General features: G+C 39.5%; 1 protein-coding gene across 1 annotated transcript in view; it reads left to right on the top strand.

Annotated features, from left to right (window-relative positions):
- The window catches only part of Frk (fyn related Src family tyrosine kinase), a 101,294-nt gene extending 79,146 nt beyond the window's left edge, over positions 1–22,148 (top strand). Inside the window, exons 3-8 of the mRNA XM_059272545.1 lie at positions 185–348; positions 1,858–2,026; positions 7,818–7,976; positions 16,580–16,761; positions 18,825–18,990; positions 19,372–22,148. Coding sequence (XP_059128528.1) covers positions 185–348; positions 1,858–2,026; positions 7,818–7,976; positions 16,580–16,761; positions 18,825–18,990; positions 19,372–19,583 — 1,052 coding nt within the window. The 3' untranslated portion in view covers positions 19,584–22,148. The remainder of the gene's footprint in view (positions 1–184; positions 349–1,857; positions 2,027–7,817; positions 7,977–16,579; positions 16,762–18,824; positions 18,991–19,371) is intronic.
- Positions 22,149–22,651: the final 503 nt, after the last annotated feature.

Genomic DNA, 22,651 nt, shown 5'->3' with positions numbered 1-22,651 from the left:
TCTGAGTACCCCTGTGTCCCCACCACAAATTTTTGGGTGTGTATGCTTTGTAAATCTCATATTTTCTGTGACAAAATTGAAAGTTACTGTTTTGTGAAAATTTCATTCCATACGGTGACAAACGGTCACAAGATGGTTTGGGTTTGGTGATGCATTTATTGATAGGGTTCCCTTTGTGTTCTAGTTTTAGATGAAGGTGTCGTAAAGCACTACAGGATCCGAAGGCTGGATGGAGGCAGTTTTTTCCTTACCAGGAGGAAAGCCTTTTCAACTTTGAATGAATTTGTGAGTTACTACACCACAACAAGCGATGGGCTGTGTGTCAAGTTGGAAAAGCCATGCTTAAAGGTGAAATGATTTCAGCTAAGTTCATTCATCTTTAAAGTTAGCATCTTCCTCTCAGACATTCCAACAGTTGTCATTTGCTGTCAGCTCATAGAAAAATAGTCACTTGGTTGCTTAGAGCAGGAATAGGGAAATTATGGCCTGCAAATCAGTGTTAACCCATCCTCATTTTAAAAGAAAGCTTGTTTGTTTATTTTACGGGAGATGTGCCAATTTATTTACTATTTTTTATTGCTTTGTGCCCTTATATTAGATAGAGTTTGGCAGTTGCAATAGAGACATACTTAATGCATGCAGTAAGGCTGACCATGAGTTTTACTATCCACAGTGTTCCTATAACCAAATGGACAAAGACAACCAAAATGCAGATTTTAGAGGATTCAGGCTGTGGGCTCTTGGCTTTGCACACCTGGGCAGAGCATCATGGTGACAGGAGCTTGTGGTTGAGGAAGTTCTTCCCTTCATGGTAATCAGGAAGTGTATAAAAAGGGAGAATACAGGAGAGGACCAGGATGAGATATACAAATTGGAGGAGATGCTTCCACTGAACACCCAATAGACTCTAGTCCTTACGTTAAACCCTGCTAGGAATGGCATCATTTTATAAGAACACCAAGGATCAAGCCTTTGATTAGACTCAAGCTCTTATAACTTCATCGACCTTGGAAATGCCACCACAGATGTACCTAGAGGTTTGGTTAACTAATCTCTCAGGTGTTTCTTAATCCACTCAAGTTGACCACCCAGATGACCCTAATAGTGCTCTGAGGCCTTGTCAGTTTTATTAACTGAACGGTGCGTAGTTTGCGCCTAAAAGTTAGTTATTGAATGAAGTAAATGAGTGAATGAAAAAAAAAATGAAATGACAAAAATGGATTTGAAAAGTGACGGTTTTGTTTTGCAAAAAGACATGATGCATATAATAAAGACTGCAGCCATGCATATAATAAAGACTGCAGCCATGCATATAGTAAAGACTGCAGCCATGCATATAATAAAGACTGCAGCCGAGAGGTCAGGAAAGGCAAGCGAGGGAGGCAGAATTTCTAGTTCAGCTTCACACCGAGAGGACCCATCGAGGCAGGAGGCAGAGAGAAGCCACTGCAGACTCCTGTGAGGATGAGAGTGGGTGCTGTGGGGGTGGGGTGGTGGATGGACATAGGGCTGTAGGATATGGGAGACGGTTGGTTTAGAGAGTAAATAGTACAGATTTGAATTTACCATGTTTGGTTTTTGGAATCGGTATTTTCCTATTAAAGTCCAAAACTATCATGTCCAATCAAAATGTTATATATATTTTTCAATGTGGGTGTGTGTGTGTGCACTTACATGCCATAGTGTGCCTATAGCAGTCAGAGGACAGTTGTGTGTAGACATTTCTCTCCTTCCACCTCTATATGGGTTCCAGGAATCAAACCCATGTCATCACACTTGCATGAGAAGTATCTTTACCCTCTAAGCCAGTTCCCTATCTTTAATTTTGATGAGTGTTCTCATTATTCTCTGACACAGATACAGGTCCCAACTCCTTTCGATTTGTCTTATAAAACTGTGGACCAGTGGGAGATAGACCGCAACTCCATACAGCTTCTGAAGCGACTGGGATCTGGCCAGTTTGGAGAAGTTTGGGAAGGCCTGTGGAATAATACCACTCCTGTGGCTGTAAAAACATTAAAACCAGGTATGAAAACATCAAAGATTAAGTGGCATACACTGATTGTGTGTGTGTGTGTGTGTGTGTGTGTGTGTGTGTGTGTGTGAGAGAGAGAGAGAGAGACAGATTCCTATGGGTAAATGCCATAGACTTCATAGGACAGCCAGTGCTCACAGCAAGCAGATGTTACCATCATTCTGCACTAGGTGACTATAAAGCATATAAAGGTGACTTTAAAATAGGAAGGCAAGGGCATGCTCTCATGTCACTGAAGCTTAAAACACCCCCAGTGTGAGACCCTGGCAATGCATGTCTTTTCAAAAGTTAGGATTCCATTTTCCTTTTTTTTTTTTTTTTTAACTCACCGACTAAACATACAAATCAGATGTGGCGGCTGGAGATATTGCTCAGGTGGTGAAGTACATGCCATACAAGTATAAGGACCTTAGTTTGACCCTTAACATCCATGTGAAAAGCCAGGTATGGCAGCACACTGGGTCGGGGGACGTATTATGACTCTTGGGGGTTGCTGGCCAGTTAATCTAGCTGAATCTGTGAATTCAAGGTCCAGTGAGAGATCTTGTTTCGAAAAATAAGATGGGAGTGAGAGAAGAAGCACTTGATGTTGGCCTCTGACTTCCACACACATCTGTGCACATGTGCAAACACACCCACATGCATTCAGGAACACATACACCACATACACACACAGTCAGATGAAAAACTACTGTTATTCAAAGAATAATATTTTTTATTAAAGAGGAACTATACATGATTAAGGATAAAATAAAAATAGTTCATCTAAAAGACCTCTTTTTTATTCTTTTGAGACAGGGTTTCTCTGCGTAGCTCTGGCCTCCTGGAACTCGCTCTGTAGACCAGGCTGGCCTCAAACTCAGAAATATGCCTGCCTCTGCCTCCTGAGTGCTGGGATTAAAGGCATTTGCTACTATGCCTGGCTTAGAAGACCTCATATTTGAAAATGTAGAAATCATTTTCTCTTCAATCTTCATTTTCCCTGTAGTGGAATGAGAGTATCCTAAGATCAATATTTAGTCATGCAGGTGTTATTTTCTCTATTTTAAAGGTATGTTAGAGAGACTAAGTAACTTTCCGAGCGTGTACTAGTATTCTTATATAAACCAAGCAATTGTTAGAAACACTGCATTCTTTAGTTACATTGCTTGTGAAATAGAGATAATGCTAAGGCCACTTTAGCAGAGTTATTACAAAGATTAAACTGGGTTATTAACAGAGACACATTGTATAGTGCCTGGTTCAAAATCAATAACAAAAAAATATATTGTTGTTGTTATTATAACGTGAGTAAGTGGCAGAGCTTCTGACCCGCATTTGTCACGGTTGGGTCCTACTCCATAGAAATGACATTCTGTGGAAGAACAACCTGAGGCTCTCGTCACCTTGTGTCCGCCTCTAATAACACTGCAAAGATCATAACCACTGGCTAGACTACCGTGCTCTGCGGACCTTCGTTGTTTCCTAGTCCACGGTGCTCAAAAGTTTCAGAAGCCTCCTAGTGAGTGGACTTGAGCATTTGGCACTTCTCAGATGCCGGTTTGTGTAGTACCATGCTTCCCAAACTGTGTGCCAAGACCCTTTGCAGAACCCCAAGGAATTGACCAGAGGAGCTGAGGGACATCGGAAGTAAGATCTGGAATATAACACTAAGTTGTTGCATGTAAGAAATTCAGTTTCAGCTTTTGATAATGTTATGTTCTTTTTGTTGACACCACATTTTTGTGAAACGACATTTTTTGGTGTATTCTTTGATAATTTCATAGATGTATATAATGTATTTTTTAATCATATTCACATACCCCACTAAGCTCTCATTTCCCCCTTTTCTCCCATTGAATTGTTTCTTCTTTCCACAACTACCTCTCCTATTTTCATGTCTTGTTTTTTTTTTTTTTGTGTGTGTGTGTGTATGATGATCGACTAAGTTTAGTCAGGATTGCTTGCAAAAATATGGGTGGGGGTGATATTCCCACTGGAGCATGGGAAATTTACCAGTGGTTACACCACTGAAGAAAATGATTCTCTCTCCCCCAGAAGCCAGTAGCTGTCAGTAGCTCCCCAGGAAGGGGTAAAGATGAGCCCCTTCCCCATCCATAATAGAATATAGACAGGCCCAATTGTGAGCAGGTCCTGTACAGGCAACCATAGTTTCTGTGAGTCCGTGAGGGCATCAACAGCCATGCCATGTTCAGAAGAGAGTGTTTCCCAGGATTCCTGCCTACCTTCCACTCTTTCTCTCTTCTAGAATGTTCCCCGAGCCTTGGTGTGGAGGGTGATATGAATGTCCTCTTTAGGTGTGAGCTCTTCCCAGTCACTCATCTCAGTACTTTGACATTTTATGAGTCTCTGCATTAACCCTAACCCACCACAAAAAGAAGCTTCCCTACAGCTGAGAGCAGCACGAATCTAGGGGTATAGTCATAAACGTTTGGGACGCAACTTGACAACATGTCCTTTTGGTAAAACAAGAGTAGTAGGTTTCTTCCTAGGGCCTGTGACCCTACTAGCCATAGTTTTTTGTTTGTTTTTGTTTTTATACGGTTCCTAGTACATACATGGATTTTTTTTCTCATGGATAGGACCTCATATCTAATAAAAAAAAAGCATCTGGTTATCCCCATAACAGTCCTGCCACTATTGCATGAGTGGGAGCATCTTACCTGGCAGGTTAGCATTGTAGCACACTGAGTCTACAGCCAAGCAAGACTGATGGTGACTTTTCTCCCCCAGCATCCTGCACCGTATCTTCTCCCCATCCTCCACACTATCATAGCTAGCAAGTGGAGGAAAAGCTTCCAACTTAGTTCCGGTTTAATTTCTTTCTGCTGGGTTTTGATGACTGCCATCCTCAAATGCAAAATCCACACAAAAATCAACATGGACTAGGGCACAAAGGGTAACAGCACTCAATCTGATTGCAAGATTTGAGAATGCAATATCCTACGCTATTGTGTCACTTTAGGAAGTAATTGTAGTTAAGAATGGAATATAGATTGTCCTTTTTCCTTTTAACTGCCCTGCATCACCTTCTCCAACAGCTATTAGCTTCCTAAGAAAACAGCTTGCAGTTGTTTGGATCTAACTTGACAATCAAATTAAGTGTTCAATATTGTCTGTGACTTGGGGCATTGTGACTAAAGCCAACTGAGACATTCAGGGTGTTATGAACTGACAATGTTGGGGTATGATGGTGTAACAGGTAAGAGCTAGATGTTTTGGGTCAGATAACCCTGAGTTCAAACTTCTCTCTGTCCTTCTCTGCCTCTGGACAGTTCACTAAACTTCCTGTGTTTCCTCATCGGGATGTGAGAATCAACACAGGTCCAACTTGGTAGAGTTTTATGAGGACAGATTAGGTCAGTGGGCACAAAGGTTGTGCTACACATTCTTAATGAAGTGCTGTCTTCCTGCTGCAGGCAGATGCAGCTTCCAAGCTCAGGCTTGATCATACAGGGATTTCAGTTCCATTGATCACTTCTGCCAGGTGAAATATCGGAGAGACACTTGTTTATGGCTAGAAGCCACCTAATGGCTGTCATTGAGGACAATCTATTCCAGCATTGATATTTTCAGAGTTACCACACACATGCACTTCTAAATGCTAATCTTGTTTTCAATAGAGATGAAACTTTATTGTCCAATCTAATTATTCTTTTCCAAAGATAAACAGTAAGCTATCCTTCCTAACATTACTCTCTATGGAAGGCTCTCTGGAGGTCAAAAGAGAACAACAACAACAAAAAAGTCATATTTCTTATGCCAAAAAAGCCATGATAGTTTGCTCCCCAACAGGAATAATTATTATTGATTTACAGTGTAATAGCAGCAAACAGCTTTGGTGATTGGTTAAATGTCTTCACTTTACTGGGGCCATTAATCAATCTTAGCAGGTATTTATTGCCTAGCAGACTACCACGCAATAAAGATGAGCCTGAAATCAACTCCCACACTGGCTTTGACAGGCAAAAATGAATATTTAATGTTGCATTCCTAGCTGACTGGAGATTGAGACGGTCTGACTCCGTTTCTGGTCAGCTATAGTGGGCCTGGTCATGAAGGAGTGATCTGAGGGGCCCTCGGCTGCAGGGCCTCCCAGAGTGCTGCAACGTCAGCAGAGTACGGAGTTTGACTTGGGGATGGTTTAAGGGTCCTGCAGAAATTGTTCGAATGATGATTGTAACTGTTGCTGTCACTTGAACCTTTATGAGTTAGATACATCTTTCTTAACTTTTTTTTGAAGAGACGTTCATACTGTATCTGTATTTGCTATATGTTATTTTTAACCACCAAGAACCAAGTGATTTGTTAGGATTTATGCGTCTCTTTTTTTCCCAATTACATTTTTCTACTATGATTCCACATTTTAATCTTTCTGACCAGTGGTAATGCTGACATTGAGGGAGCTAAAAAATATGTGATGAAAAGAGAAAAGATTCATTTCTTTTCCTCTTTAAGATCTTTTCTCTTCTCCTTAGCCAACAAAAATACCACAATTAATGTATTTGGTTTTCCCAAGAGTATGTGAAATCACCATCATCATCATCATCATCAGCATCATCATCATCATCAGCAGCAGCAGTTACTGGGTCCAAGTGTGCTGGGCACTGCTATTATCCTGAAGCTTAGAGAGATCAGCCAACCTGCTTAAGACTACAAAGCAAGCTAGTAGTAGAGCTGAAATTGTTTCAAATTCAAGTTTGAGCCTGGAGGCTGAACTTCTAGACTTTGCAAGGGTGGACTGTTTCACTGCGTAGTATAACATAACATCCCGTTGACAAGTCACAGTGCAACCCTTACAGCACACACATTACAAAATGTATCTCCGTCTGGGTTCAGTTGTCCATTGTGAAGTCTTTGTCTGGTGCAAATGATGAATGGAATGGTGTCCCGAGCAAATATCAAGATGTGATCAATCACAGTAATACTTCTGGAATGTTATATACTAAAAATAAGAGATTTAAAAAATGACTGTTGAAATGTAAACTCCAGGCATCGTTCCTTCTCCATTTTATTTGACATTAACTCTTTAATGCATTGCCTATGAGTTAGAGTTATGTCATTCAAAATCAATTTAACTGTTAATGCATTTTCAAAGGAGGCTTCAGAGCCTCAAATCTTTAGGGCTCTGATGGAGGAACTGGATAATGCAGGAGAAAATGTTGAGTATCAGTTTCACACTAAACATAAAAGATGATGCAATATAACTGTTAGCTTGTAGAAATGTCCCAGAACATTTATTTGGCCTATACCCTATATTTCCACAAAGGCATACTCCACAATGGAATATGGCAAAATCATTGTATTAAGGTGTTTTCCAGCTGTTCCCAGAGCAGACAGTTGAGCACCAAGGACAGGGCAGCAGTCAGTCAGTCCTTTCTGGATCTGAAACCAAGCACTCTGCCTGGAGTAATTAAACATTCCATGTCTGCCTGTGTTTGTGTTAAGAGGCACTCTTTCCTTGTGTGAAGATTCCTGCCTCGTGTCATCAATTACACTGTCAGTATTTCTCTGTCTTTTCATTTTTCATACGGACCTGAATCCACTTGCTCTCCACCGACACATCGTGGCACATAAACTGCACACCCCTGACACAACGGCACATGTAGTAATTAGGTTGCCCTGGCTGAACTGATTCCATTCTTTGATAACTCTGAAGATTTGTGATGTTGATGTTCTTACATTACTGAGAGGCAGGAGGCAATCTTAGTGATTCCCACCAGGCTGCTGTGGGGATAGAAATGCCTCAGTGACATGAAGTGATTTCTCCTTCTTGTTTCAGGTTCGATGGATCCAAATGACTTCCTGAGGGAGGCACAGATAATGAAGAGCCTGAGACATCCAAAGCTTATCCAGCTGTATGCTGTTTGCACTTTAGAAGATCCAATTTATATTATTACAGAGTTGATGAGACATGGAAGTCTGCAAGAATATCTCCAAAGTAAGCTGAAGACTTAATAAAAGGAAGAAAAGGAGGAATTTAGTTTAGCTAGTCCCATAAATGTCAATTTAGCAAGCCTTCTATAACCCAAAAGATGTTTACAATGTGTGTATGTGTAGGAATGAATGTTGTAACATTGACCAGCTCAACTACTATTTAATGGAATATGTTCTATGTACTCAAAAAGGGGGAATATTTATGTAGTGAAAGATGAAATTTTTAACAATAGACATACCAAGTACTTAAGTATAGTGTGGGAAATTGGTGGATGGATATTTTGTGTATTTCCTTCACCAACTAATTGAACATTATTAGTCACAGACAAATATTTTCTATGGAGGAGAGTTTGTGGACATGGAATACTTTGGAAAAAGACAGAGAAAGGTATCCTAGGCTCTTTGTTCTTAAGTTTGTACTTGCGTGTGTCTGTGTGTCTGTCTGTGTGTATGGGGGGTGGTTATTTGAAGCTACCACTGGGGCTAGGCACCATTAGAATTTTCAGACTAAACGGCAGAAATATAGTATTGCTATATTGCTCATTTTGATCCCCGTAGTCACAGTAAGGGCACTGCAATGTTTATCACAGATGAATAATTCAATAATAATAAAACAATAAGCATTGAAACAAGATGTTTAAAATTGAGATAAAGTACTGAGAGAATAATTCATGCTTAGAAAACAGAGACTTCCTCTGATTTTTTTTTCAATATCAGAGTAAAGCTGAGAGGATTATGAGCAGGTGAGAAGAGGGGAAGGAAGGGTCCAGGAAGATATGAGCACTGTGCTTTCAAGGGGGAACCTGCGAAACAAAACAAAACAAAACAAAAGAACAGAGAGCATGATGTGTCCTACATAGTGCTGTGAAGAACTGAAATATACTCAGCTCCTTTGCATGAGCTCACCAAAATTAGCAGCCTCAGAACATGGGCCTACCACAGAAGAATTAGCTTCAGTCACTGACACTTCTTGTCTTATTCCTAGAACAATGCAGAAGAGTGATTCTCTGTCATATCCAATAAAGTGCATTGCAAATGTCACCTATACCAGCCACATTAGGTGGAATTGTGAATTCCCAATATTTAGGCCTGTTTGACTATTTAACTAATTTATTTTGTTTATCCTATCTTTCCTTCTTGGTTCTTCTCATTCTGCGATGTCCATCCTCAGACTTCCCAGCAAATGAGAGTTCTTCTAAGATGCATTCCTTCTGTAATTTATTTTCCTGTTACTGTCACCTGCTTTTGGTGTTTGAATGCTTGTGTTCATCCATATCCTCTTGAGCTCCTTGAACATATCTAGGATTGTTATTTCTAAATCCTTGTCATGTGTATCATCTGAGTTATTTCCCCAGGGAACATTACTGTGGTAGTACTAATTTTGGGGGGAGATATATTGTGTTGGTTTTTTACATTCTATTTTGTGGTAGGACCTAAGCATCTGGAGTTAGGTTGTTGGTCGCATTTTGGTATGTGTATTTGTCCCAGTTTTGTTGAGTGGCTGTTTAGATCCCTGTTTGCTGTTACCCAAACTTGTCAGGTTATGGGCCAGCTGAATGGTGCTTGAGAGTCAATCCCAGCACCACTCAGGTATTGATGTGCAAGTAAGGTATCAGAAGTAGTCTTAGCTCATCTAGTACTAGCTGCAGCTTCTGAGCATGGCAACAGGCCTTCCAGAGAATTCGCAGTTGCTTGCTGCAGATACTCAGACATCTATGGAAGGCTTGCACTGTTACATAGCAGGTCCTTAGGTGGCAGGACCTGGGGTCACAGCGGGAGTGGGTGGCTCCACTTGGAGGAGGTATGCACGTCTGTGGTGGTTCTCAGGTGGTAGTGGCTGGGGCTGTGACAGGGATGAGTGTTGCTAACTGGGGGAGGCTCAGCAGGATCTCTGTGATCCTTAAGTGGCCAGGGATGAAGTCTGGGTTCCAGTGTGGGTGGACATTGCTGCCTGAGAAAGGGGCACAGGACTGCATGTTCCTCTGGTGGATGGGACTAGGCTGTGCTTACTTCTCCATTCCTGGAAGTCTGCACAGACATTTCCATCTAAGCGAAGCTTGGCTGGCCAACTGTCAGATCCTGACATTTCATCTCTCTCTTGGTTCCTCATGTTCCTCTTCCCTGCTTCTGTTTTTAACCCTTAGTTGTTAATCATCTGAGAACATTGCTGATTTGTTTATCTAGCTTATGTGTAGCATCTCTTAACCCCACAAGGACTGGAAGGTGTTTCTGTTTCAGTGTTTGAGCAATGTCTGATGCACAGGGGTGTGTTTACTCTTACATGGTGACTGACTGAGTAGTTAAGTTGAGGTTACCCATAAACTAATAAGATTGGGATTTGGAGTCAGCAAGTTTTGAGACTGAGGCACCAACTGGAAGAGCTCTGGTTGGTCCATTGAAAACTCAGACTTTGAGGATTTCTTAGGCCTGTTGATGTGATTTACTCAGGATTACCTTGTCTTTGAATGAGACCACCAGGGGCAAATTTACTAAGGCCTTCATGTTCAAAGATAATTTGCAGATAGGAGGAGTAATGAATGCATATTTATTACATCTAAGTCTTTACCAATAAGGAGGTAAAAACTCAATAAAATAACCTTGAAAGGATTCTGTTACTCTTGCTGAGCCAAAAGACTCTTTAGTGATAGCATGTCATAGATTTAACAGAATAGATTTGATGTAATAGAAGTTATAAATTGCTGCAGGTTTGTGAACTTTGCTCTAGTTTTGATGCACGGTGGTCATGGAAGTCTCGTGACCTTAGGTGATTCTTAGGCCAGTTCTTCAGAACAGCAAAGCCCATGAGCCAGTCTTCCAGTATGGGGCTTGTTGGTGAAAACCTTCCACGCCCTCTGTAATAGGATTCCAGTGTAATGCATGCTTGAAAGAATGTACACCTTTTTTTTTCTATATAACAGTCTTTGTAGTCTCTAGCTGATTTGTTTTGGTAATAACTTTCTTCAAAATGGGAGAAGCCTATTAAAATACTTTAACATTGAAAATATTTGGTGACATCTATCTATCTATCATCTGCCTCTCTCTACATTGATGTATCTTACTGGTATTTATTTATTTTTTTACATATACACCATTTTTATTAAACATACTCTATGAGAAAAAGACTATCTTAAAGTACCAAATTTCATGTCAGTCAGACATCTCAGTAACTTTGGAGATGAAAGAAATCAGAGAGGGAAGCTTGGTCTAAGTGCTTTTACGGGAGAATGTAAACGCACCCTTGCATCTTCATATGAGAAAGTGGTCACCAAAATGGAAAGGAGGAAGAAGTCACCTTTGTAGAAGAGTAGATTTCAGAACTCCATTTTTTACTTGGTTCATTTAAAAAAAAAAATCTCTAAACACATAGACACTCTCACTCTTAACTGTATGTTTAATCAAAGGAAGGGGAGGACATAGAATACACTCATGTACACTATGATCAAGTGATAGCATTTCTCTGCATGACAGTGTCGCTCGGCGCTGAACTGGAAGATGGGGGAGGCAGATAGATGTCTGGTTTCAAGAATGAGCAGCCACATTGCTCTGCTGATAAGAACTTGGGGAAAAAGAGGTCTCTCGCTTTCACTCCACCCAAGTAACACAAACTTAAACGAACATAGGCATTCATACAGGCTGTGAAAAGAAAAAGGTATGATGGATATTAGCTTTATATTGCTTTCTACTGAAGTTATGTTTTGAGTTATGTATATTCTAAGTTATGCAGGTTTCTTTATAGACTGAAATCAGACAGTTTAATGTGAAAAACAGGATGGCATCAGTGTGAGCTGGGATGTCCTTTCCAGTGTTCGGCCACCAGCGTTTAGGAGGAGTCATGTGAAGAACAACTATGTGCACATTCATAATTAATATTTGTAAAAGAAATCTTCACATATCAGATACCCACAAACTGAATAATATTATATCTGGGGGAGCAAAATAAATACTTAATGATTGATTTATTGGCTCTTTCATAAATACCATTGAAGAAAACCTGGGTATTTCAGGTAATCCAGGCAATATAGCAAAATGTGTTTACCTACATACATATTTTACTAATAACATCTTACTGAAATTTAAAGAAAGTAAATATCTGTTTTTGATTTAGTTTATTGAGCTTCCTTTTTTTCTCAATAAATAAAAAAAAAATCTAACACATATCAGGCATCTATGTACCCCTTAAGGAGTAACAAACATTTTCTGTTTTCGTAAGTCGGGTTCCCATACATGGTTCATGATTTTCACGCACAGTTTGCTGAAGTGGACTGAAGTAGGCAAGCATATTATTTTCATCAGTGTCGCCTTCAGTCAAGCAGGAGTGCATAACTGTTGTCCTTCAGAAGCCTCAAGGTGTCTCCATACTCCTCTACTGTTGTGTGTTTAGAGTCACAGGCAAAGCATGTTTAGGCAGGCAGCACAGAACAGCTTCTGTGATCATAACATTTCAGCCTCAAACAGGCCTGGATCAGAATGTCTGTTCTACAGCCTGTTCCTATGGGTAGTCAGAAGCCCTGTGAAGTAGAAATAATAGTAAACGGCAGTTTGTATATTGGTCTGTGCATTTAATTAGATTATTTACTGGAAATCAGGTACATGAGGTAATAACAGGGGGGGATATGTACATTATTTCTTTAAAAAAATACTGTAGTACTTTCTATGTGTCAGATGTTCATCCAGATTACTCACAAACGTGAACTTAACTCATTTTTCTAACATCTTATGAGGCAAATATTCTTAGTTTACAGTCAAAGAAACAAGCATGGGAAGGTTAACAACCCATTTCAAGTGAATGTCTGGGACCATGGTTTCTGCTTTAATACCATGGATAGCATTGATATTGTTTCCCTAGCCTGAATTAGGTGTCTGTTGTTATCTTGCAAACATTTATTATGCCACTTGCTGTAGTCAGTGTGGTGGCTAGTTTTATGTCAACTTGACACAAGCTAAAGTCATCTGAGAGGAGGGAACCTCAATCAAGAAAAAACCTCCATAAGATCGGGTTGTAGGTCAGCCGATAGGGCATTTTCTTAATTAGTGATTGACAAGGGAGGGCCAGGCCCATTGTGGGAGATGCCATCCCTGGGTTGGTGGGCCTGGGTTCTGTAAGAAAGCAGGCTGAACAAGCCATGAGGAGCAAGTCAGTAAGTAGCACCCCTCAACAGTCTCTGCATCAGCTTCTGCCTCCAAGTTCCTGCCCTGTGTGAGGTCCTGCCCTCACTGCTTTTGATGATGAACTGTTGTTATATGGGACAGTGAGTGAAATAAATCCTTTCCTCTTTCAAGTTGCTTTTGGTCATGCTGTTTTGTCACGACAATAGTAACCCCAATGAAGACAACCAAGAATGTGGTTGTGGCTTACTGGGTTTCATAGCTTAGGGGTCATAGTTCATGGCTCAGGTGCCAGAATTTGACAAAATCATCTCAAAATTCTAATAGGGCTACATCTATTTCCAAACCACCTCATATTATTGGCAGGAGCTGGCTCATCCTGGGCCGTTGTATTGAAGAAGTCAGTTCCTTGTTGGGTTTTGGTGAGAGGCTGTTCTGCTCTCTTTATCACAAAGGACAGCTCTTAACTCAGCAGCTTGTCACAGTAGTGTGAGCAAGTGAGAAAGAGAGTGGTGACCATCAGTAAGACAAAGCCCCAGCCTTTTGTGACTTAATCTTGGAAATTCTGTTCCCTCGGTTTTTCCATATCGCATCAGTTCAATGTGTAACTGGGTCCAGCCCAGCCCAAGGGAAGGGGATGATGACTAGGAAGCAAGGATCAGTGGGAACCATTCCAGGATTACCACCACCTATGGCTAGCCACCAGCTTCCCCTCTTCCCTATACCTCTCTTTCCTTATTGAGTGGATTTGATACCAAAAGTCAGGCTGCTGTGACCATCAGAGCAGTCGTTATGCTCCATGCTGAGCTTTCTTTCATCTTCAGGATAGTATTTGGTTTTCAACCGAGTAACTGATGTTAGAGACCATAACATAGCATTTAAAGCTTTTGTGACTTCACCCACAAAATTAACCATTTTTTTTAATATGGATAAATGGCTCTCTAGGTGTCTTTCTCTGAGAAGTGACACAAGGATTTGGATGACTTTACGTTATGAAATTCATCCCTGTAGCTTCAGAGTTGAGGGGGTTTTAAGGGTCAGGACTGAAGATCCTGTCGATTTCTGCACATATCCCATTGCTCCAAATTAGCAAAGGGGCCCAACTTAAATGTGATTTCTCTGTGTGTGTCCTGGATGAAAAGAAATTGGGACTCAAATGATTAGTGAATCATCAGTCACATAATAATGGTTCTTGTCTCATGAAATGTGTATGCGTGTGTTTCTGTGTGTGTGCATATATACATATACATATATATAATATACAAATGCTTATGATATTTAACTCTCAAATTTATTTATTTCTTAATTCTATTTATTCTCCTTTTTATTGGAAAAGTCACTACAAATGTAGAAAGTATATATATCTTATAAAGTAACTTAGCATGTAATTATAACATGAATAGTTAAGTAAGAAAGTATGCAGCGCTCTCCCAAAGAATTTGAACATAGCAGGCATCCCAGATATGTCTGAATATTCTAACTCCCGTAAGCTCTTACTGTCCTGCATTTTACACTAGTTATTTTCTCTTGACCTAGCATTTACCAGACCATTTTTACCTCCTTATTTTCTCCCTGGTTGAAGACTGAACTCTGTGTCCTGCTAGACAGGAGCTTTGCCACTGAGCTGAACTGCAGACAAGCACTTTGGGATTTGCTGTTTCATCTGGCTATCTCCACACCCTCCTCAGCCCTATGCATCATCACTAGGAGGAATACTGTTATTTCTGCGGCCATGCTCATCAATGGCTCCTCCTTACTTGCCTTTTTGCCTTTATCTTACTGAGTCTGTTTATCTAATTTGACTATGATGGTAGTTTTCTCTTAACACCTTTGACTTGTTACAGCATCTTTGTCTTTCATGATTCTGGTTGATTCTTCCCAGTTTTCTTGCAGTTTTACTTTTCTCTGCCGACTCTAAATGCTGATGTTCTCATGAAATGTGTTTCTCCTAGGAATCTAACACACTTGTTTCCGTTCATTAACACAACCATTACATTTTGTACCTTTAGCTGCAACCCTGAGCTCCAGACTCACAGGCTTATCTTTTTCCAGCCAATTCCACATGGGTAATTCACATATGTCACTGGGGAATTAAAATTGCTTCACTTTTGCATAGGTGCAATGATAATATTAACATCTAGGATCTATTGGGCTCTTCTTAGGTGCCTGATATCATGTTAAGTACTTTACATGTATTAATTCATTTGAAATTACACTTTAACAATGGATACTTTGAGACAATTACTGCCATCACTATGTAGATGACACTGAGGCTCAGGATGTTAACCATATTGTTCAAAGTTACAAAGCAATATGAAGAGTAGCCCTAACATCAAATCTGATACCCTGGTGTTGGTCTCCTTACCTCCTATGTATAGCTATCTCTGAAGTCAGGGCTTATGTCTAAGCCTAATGACCGCAAGTCCAGTTAACTATATGAAATAAGATTTGATTTAGGAAGGCAAGGAGAGCAGGAGTTTGCCCTTTTGTGAAATAACACCAATTTTCTAGATGTCTGAGAATACTAGCCCAGTATGGTAGTTTAACCCGAGGGTGACTTATGAAGTTTTAGAGTTTCCAAAGATAACACTGGCCTTCTACTAATGATCAAGCCTATTCTACTATGTAAATTTCTGTACTTAGTTATATAGAGTGAGCAGTAGGTGAATTTCTGTTTATTTAAGGCATCCTTGTACTGGAGATATGTACAACCTGTTCTGAGAATAGTAAACCTAGAAGGGAAATTAAAAGTGCATTGTGCATGTTGGTATAAATGGGATGTATGCATTTTATAAGTGGTATACTCTTAAAATTTATTAGTGATCTAATTTTTAAGAAAAATATGATAGAAGGATGAAAACTTTTCTTTGACTTAGCCAGCTTGTTGCCACTTCATCAGCTCAGTGACTAAAGCCAACTGTGCGGTCTGTTTTCCTGTTAAAAAATTGAGTGTTTATGCACCGTGTGTGTGTGTGTGTGTGTGTGTGTGTGTGTGTGTGTGTGTGTGTGTGTGTGTAGGTTAGAGGTCAATATTGAGTGCTTTCCTCAATAACTCTCCACCTTATTATTTGAGATGGAGTCACTGAGTCTGGGCTCATTCACTGATGAGACTGGCTAGCCAACAAGCTCTGGGTTCTTCCTGTCTCTGCCTCTCCAACACTGGGATTACAGGCGTGTTCAACCATGACCGGATCTTTTTATATCGGTACTGGAAATCTAAAATTCAGGCTCTCATCCACCGAGCCACCGCTCTATCCTGGAAATGCTCTTTAAAAAGGCAGGAGCTCCCAAATGATTTGCCCCTTTCCACGAAGGGGCAAATCAATGATGTGTGCTTTTGAAAACACACAGACTGGCACCCGTGTTGTGATGGTGTTTTTTTTTTTTTTTTCTAGTAGATTGGTGTCATATCACATATGATTGATTTATCAGAATTCTCAGAATTCACTTTGGTAGTTCAATATTTTCCAAAATAATCTCCCATTTTCTCTTTTTGTTTAGACGATGGTGGGTCAAAAATCCACCTGACTCAACAGGTAGACATGGCGGCACAGGTGGCTTCTGGAATGGCCTATCTGGAGTCCCAGAACTACATCCACAGGGATCTGGCTGCAAGAAATGTTCTTGTTGGTGAACATAATATCTACAAAGTAGCAGATTTTGGACTTGCAAGAGTTTTTAAGGTAGATTTACCTTTGCTTTAATTAGTTCTTATAGTGGGTTAAACACCATACAGGTTAATAGAACCTTAAGTTCATGATTATTATTTAAAACTTTGTTTCTCAGCTTGGTGTGGTACCCAAGCTGGAATCCCAACACTCAAGAGGGTGAGGCAAGAGGATTTTGGGTTCAAGGTCAGACTTTGAATTTCAGTGAGACCCTGGTCTCCAAACAATAACTGCAACAAAAGTAATAAGCCACATATACAAAAAAAAAAAAGCAAGTAAAAACAGCTATGCTGTTTATCTGTGGTTCATTGATAAAGGCAAGTAGTCTAGGATCTTACCAACAGAGTGCCTTTCTATTTCTATTTCTTCATCAAAGGGTGGGGCAATGACGGAAAACAATTATCAGGTAGATTAATAAATAGGTAATTAAGTTTGTGATTGAATTTATGGCCTATTTTTCAAATGCTACCAGCCACATCTATTTACTTCTACATATCTCTTACAGAAAGTCGTAGACTATATCTGCCTTTGCTCACTTGACAATGCATGCTGTTACAATGATTCTGCAGCAATCATAAACTCTATATATGTTTATATGCATGTGGGCATGTGTGTGTTTTATAAATGTGTGTGTACAAGTGGTCTTACCTCTATGAGTAAATGTAGAGGCTAGAGGTTGACACTGAGGTCTCTTCTTCAATCATTTTTCTAACTTAGTAAAATGTTTTTTATTAATTCTTTGAGGATTTCATACAATGTATCTTGATCATATTCATCCTCTCTCCCCAAACTGTCCTAGGTCTGTCTCCCATCTCTCTACCCATCTAAATTCATGTTGTCATGTTCATTTCCATGATCTCCCCCGCCACTCTCTCTTTCTCTCTCTCTCCAAACCTACTGAGACCAGGTGGGCTTTACCTTATTTTTGGTGTAGGGTTTCTCATTGAACCTGTGGTTATCATATTGGCTAGACTAACTGGCCAGCAGGTTTCCAGGACCCACCTGTTTCCTCACCTTAGTGTAGGGGCTACAGGCACGTATCACATCACCTTTTTTTTTTTTTTTTTTTTTTGATGTGGGTGCTGGGAATCATGCTTGTCCAGAAAGTAGTTTGTCCAGTGATCCATCTTTCCAAAACTGAACCACTGGGGTTTCATTTCCCCATACTCACCCTGTTTTGTGCCATCAATAAGAAGGCACCAATAAGAAGGTACTATAGGAGGTGTTTAAATCTGAACTTTAGATTTCCACATCATCCACTAAAAATATGACTGTAGAAATGGAACACAACAAGTAAAGATTTTTTTCCATATCACTTTTTCTTTACTAGAAATTAATTAGAAACACACTCTGTTGATAAATTTTTAAATTGTTTAGATACTGCTTTTTCTGGTATTAGCAAGTGGTTTAAATGACAATCAGTGCTAGCCTTTTAAAAAGTTTTATTTATTTTTATTTAATGTATATACATATTTTTTTCTGTGTGTATGTCTGTGCGTCATATACATGGGCATAGTGGCTGCAGAAGCCAGAAAGCCCTGGATCCTCTGGAGCTGGAGTTACAGATGTTTATGAGCCACCGTATAGGTCCTGGGAACCAAACCTGGGTTCTCTTCAAGAGCAGGAAATGCCCTTAACTGCTAAGCCATCCCTCTAGCCTTAATATTAGGAGCTCTTCAATACCAAGAGCAAATAAAATGAGGCATCCTTTTCTTCTCCCTCTTCCTCCTTTTCCTGTTCTCCTCCTTCTTCTTCCTTCTTTCTCCTCCTTTTTTTCAGTTTGTAAAGGATTGATGTAAATGCAAGTTATCGGAAATTCTCCTGTATGCAATAGATTGATGCTCCTTCCAAGGCTATTATTAGCGCACAGTATGTTCTTAAGACACATCTTGCTAATGACTTCTCACTGATTCTTCTAATTTTATACATCTGAGTCATAATATCTGATATTATAATAGAAATTTATCTAAGCTCGTATGGAATATTTCCCTTTAAATTTTCAAGTGAAACAGGTCACAACTAAACAAGGGCAGCACAACCAATCACTAACTTGGCTTGAATCCTTGATGCGTTAACAGGTAGAGAATGAAGACATCTACGAATCTAAACACGAAATAAAGCTGCCAGTGAAGTGGACTGCTCCTGAGGCCATTCGTACTAATAAATTCAGCATTAAGTCCGATGTGTGGTCTTTTGGAATCCTTCTCTATGAAATCATTACTTACGGCAAAATGCCTTACAGTGGTGAGTGATTAATTCAGAAGTGGGCTCTTCCGCTGCAGGTCACCGGCTTAGATGGGACTTTAACTGCTTTGCCCAGACTTAGAGGGCAGAGTTATGAGGCTGACCACACTAGGTGCCTGTAGGAGCTCGATAGATAAAATTTGATGATGATAATTTGCATTAATGAGGTGGTTTATTGCTTTCTTCTCCTTTGCTCTTGAATTGCAGTCTTATAGACATGACTTCCTGCAGGTTTTAGTTTAATGTCTACATCCTGGGAAGTGGATGGTGGATCTCACGGCTTTATCAAGGGAAAGAATTTGCATTGTAACCTAGAGTTCAGTGTCTATAAACTGAAGACTCTGATTGTCCATTTTTTTTTTGTTCTATTCTGTTTCGTAGGCATGACAGGTGCTCAAGTAATTCAGATGTTGAGTCAAAACTACAGACTACCACAGCCATCTAACTGTCCACAGCAATTTTACAGCATCATGCTGGAGTGCTGGAATGCAGAGCCTAAGCAAAGGCCCACATTTGAGACCCTGCACTGGAAACTTGAAGACTACTTTGAGACGGACGCTTCATATTCAGATACAAATAATTTCATAAAATGAACACCAAAAAGAAGAAATACAACAAAGATGTGAAGAAAATCAGAATCATCAGTCCATAAATACAATGTTATAAACCAACTGTGAAATCAGTTTCTTTTGACATATTCAGGTGGTAGGGTGAACTCAGCCATGTATTATATATTAAAAAAGATTATCTGTGTATTTTATTGACTAGGGAACACTGCAGGACAGTCTAAGATGTATGTCATTTTCTCACTGCCTGGTACAATCAAACACACTAAATGAAGTTATTTTTTTCCTTTTAAGAACTACTCACATTTCTATTTATTGTTGGAAATGCCGATCAAGAGAATCAACAGATGATAGTTTCCAACTCAGTAACTGTTGTAGCATTTTCCTGTTTACTGATTAGAATGGTTATCATTATTCCTCAAATCGCTGAATCCCATCAGGCTGTTATTATGAAGGAATCTGATTGCTCTGCAGCACAGCAGGACCTGTGCTTGGAGATTTTTTCCCTCTCTTTTAAAATATCCTGTAACTACAATGATGGCAAAGCCATGTTAAATGACTTGATTGTACTTGAAGTAATTGCACATATTTTTCCTATGCATAAGAAAATGAAGCAGCTGTTGAGAAAAAGAATTAAAATCTTTCTCATTTTGTAGAAGGAAATGATGGTGTTTTTCTATACCTCAGTATGTGCCATCAGAGAATCGTCTGCATTAGTTTTAATCTCTTAATGTCAGGAATCAGGTTGCAAAGCTGATGAATTATTATGTTTGGGAATATAAGGGAACCACCATATTGCCCACCCGGTCTGAAAAATAGATATTAACGTGGTTTAGGGGAGCTAGAGGAGAGTTGGAGAATTGCTGCCACTTCTAAGTAACAATAAAAAGTTCCTTTGGCACACAGGCCAGTTTTAAATTGGCTACAAGACAGGCCAAGCCCTGCTTCAGCTCTTGAGTCTTGGGATAATGTCTGAACTTGGTTATGAACTGTAGCATTTGTCTGTTAAGACAGGAAGTTTTTTAGTATCTTATTTTTTTCTAACTTTGGTAAGAACTTCTCTGTTTGCTTAGGCAATGAGTGTATCAAACATTCTGCCTTGTGAATGGCTAACAAGACTTCTCCAAAGTGATGTCAAAGTCAAGATTTATGTATTTCAAGACCTTCTAATGCACAGCACTGAATGAACATACCAAAAGGAAACAGGACATATCATGTTTACCTTTCATCCTTCTTTAAGAGAGAAGAGATTATCTAGATGGTCACAAAAATCTACTGGCAATTTAAAAAATGTCAATTCTTTTAACTAGAAACTAGGGGGCAAGGCTCCAGGGACTAACCACTAGTGGTTTGGTGATGTCATTGTCCTAGGTCCTTTTGTGTTGCCCATGGTAAAAATCTTTACAAAAAGCAACTTAGAGGAGAAAGGGTTTATTTTATATTTCAATTCCAGATCAGTCCATCACTTCAGGAAGTCACAGTGTCAAGAGCTTGCAGCAGCTGGTTACATCATATCCACAGTCTAAGAGGAGGGAGAAATAAGTACATGCCCGTGTGGCTTGCTTGCTTACCTGTGCTCAGGTCAATTTCTATACACTTAAAAAGTGTGGGGTCCTTTGCCTAGGGAATAGCATGTCACACAATGAGCTGGATCTTCCCAGATCAATTAACTTAATTAAGACAATTCTCTGCAGACATGCCCACAAGCCAATCCAATATAGGCAACCCATCACTGGGTCTCTCTTTCCAGGTGATTCTGGGTTGTGTCAAGCTGTCAAGTACAGCTAGCCATCACACCACTTAAGACTCAAATCCTTTCAGATTTTCCAATCTACCACAAGCATTGACTGTGTTCCTGTGGTCACAGATGGCCATCAGTAGTAACTGAGACTCCTTCTCCTTTAACCAACAAGAGAAAAATGGCTTCACACTTAGGCATTATCCTAAGCTTCCTAAAAAAAAAAAATCTTATCTTTTGAGGGGAAGCGGGTGGCAAACACAAGTCCTGTGCCCAAGTCTGGACAACAAACAGTACAGTGAATGTGAGTGTTGTGTGTTGATTGGCTTAGAAGAAAGTCTGCACTGCACAGCTGGGGGATATGAATTTCTCCAAGACAAGCTGTTTATTCAAATAAAATTAGAGATTAGTTGATGGAGAGGTGTCCATTAACAAAACCATTTAAGATGAATTAACTGTTGGAATTAATCTATGTACATGAATGCATCCATTTATCATCTCAAGCATTTCTGAAGATTGCAGTCTGGATCATGTAGAGATAAAAGCTATAGAAGCACTCAGAGAAGTAAAAGTATTAATATTTTAATCCGATAACAGAGCATGGAGTTACTTCAATTATTTAAGTTTCTAGTCTAATCTAACCAAGGAGATGATTTTCAACAACTAGTTGGTTAAAGTAATATAATAAAAGGATTCCCTTTTCTGAGTTAATTCCTCCAGGGCAGATTCTGCTTGGGGCATATGTATAAACGAATGGAAATATTCCCATTTCATTGTGCAAATTCAAATGCTATGTACTTTTTTTGTGGTGGCTGATAATAAATTTGTAGTAAGATCTGGTTTTGAAACATAAAGTGGTTATCCTTTCCTGTTTTAATACCATGTGAAACTTGTTTAACTCATTATGTTTGATTCTTGGGGACATTTATGTTCAAGTTCTGTCAAAGCAATCTATTATTCCTGTTTTTACCCTGATGGATCATGGAGAAAAATAATGGATTCAGTTATGAGAAGCAGTAATAGATTTTTTTTAAGCTGACATAAATTTCTCTCCCTGTATAGAATAAAAGGGTCAGGAAAAAGATAGGCTGAGTTTTCCACAATAAGCCAGCTCTTGTTCAAGTTACCTCCCATAAATTGTAGCCAAGCATTTTTCATGGAATGTTTTATTTATGTAATCCAGTTATTTGGAGGTGGTAGTGAGGAATGTGAGTACAACATTTTATGTGGTATTTCAAATCGTTTTTGACAAAAACCTTAAGAAGTTTTGTGATAGGAAAATTCAAAATTCCATTAAGCCTCCTCTTAAGAGCATAAGGAAGGAAATGGGTTTAAATTACTCAGGGTCAAAGAGGCA

Source organism: Peromyscus eremicus, chromosome 8b (assembly GCF_949786415.1).
Source record: "Peromyscus eremicus chromosome 8b, PerEre_H2_v1, whole genome shotgun sequence".
In the NCBI taxonomy this organism is placed as follows: Eukaryota; Metazoa; Chordata; class Mammalia; order Rodentia; family Cricetidae; genus Peromyscus; species Peromyscus eremicus.
Note: the sequence above shows the minus strand (reverse complement) of the source record. Positions and strands in the feature narration are given on the sequence as shown.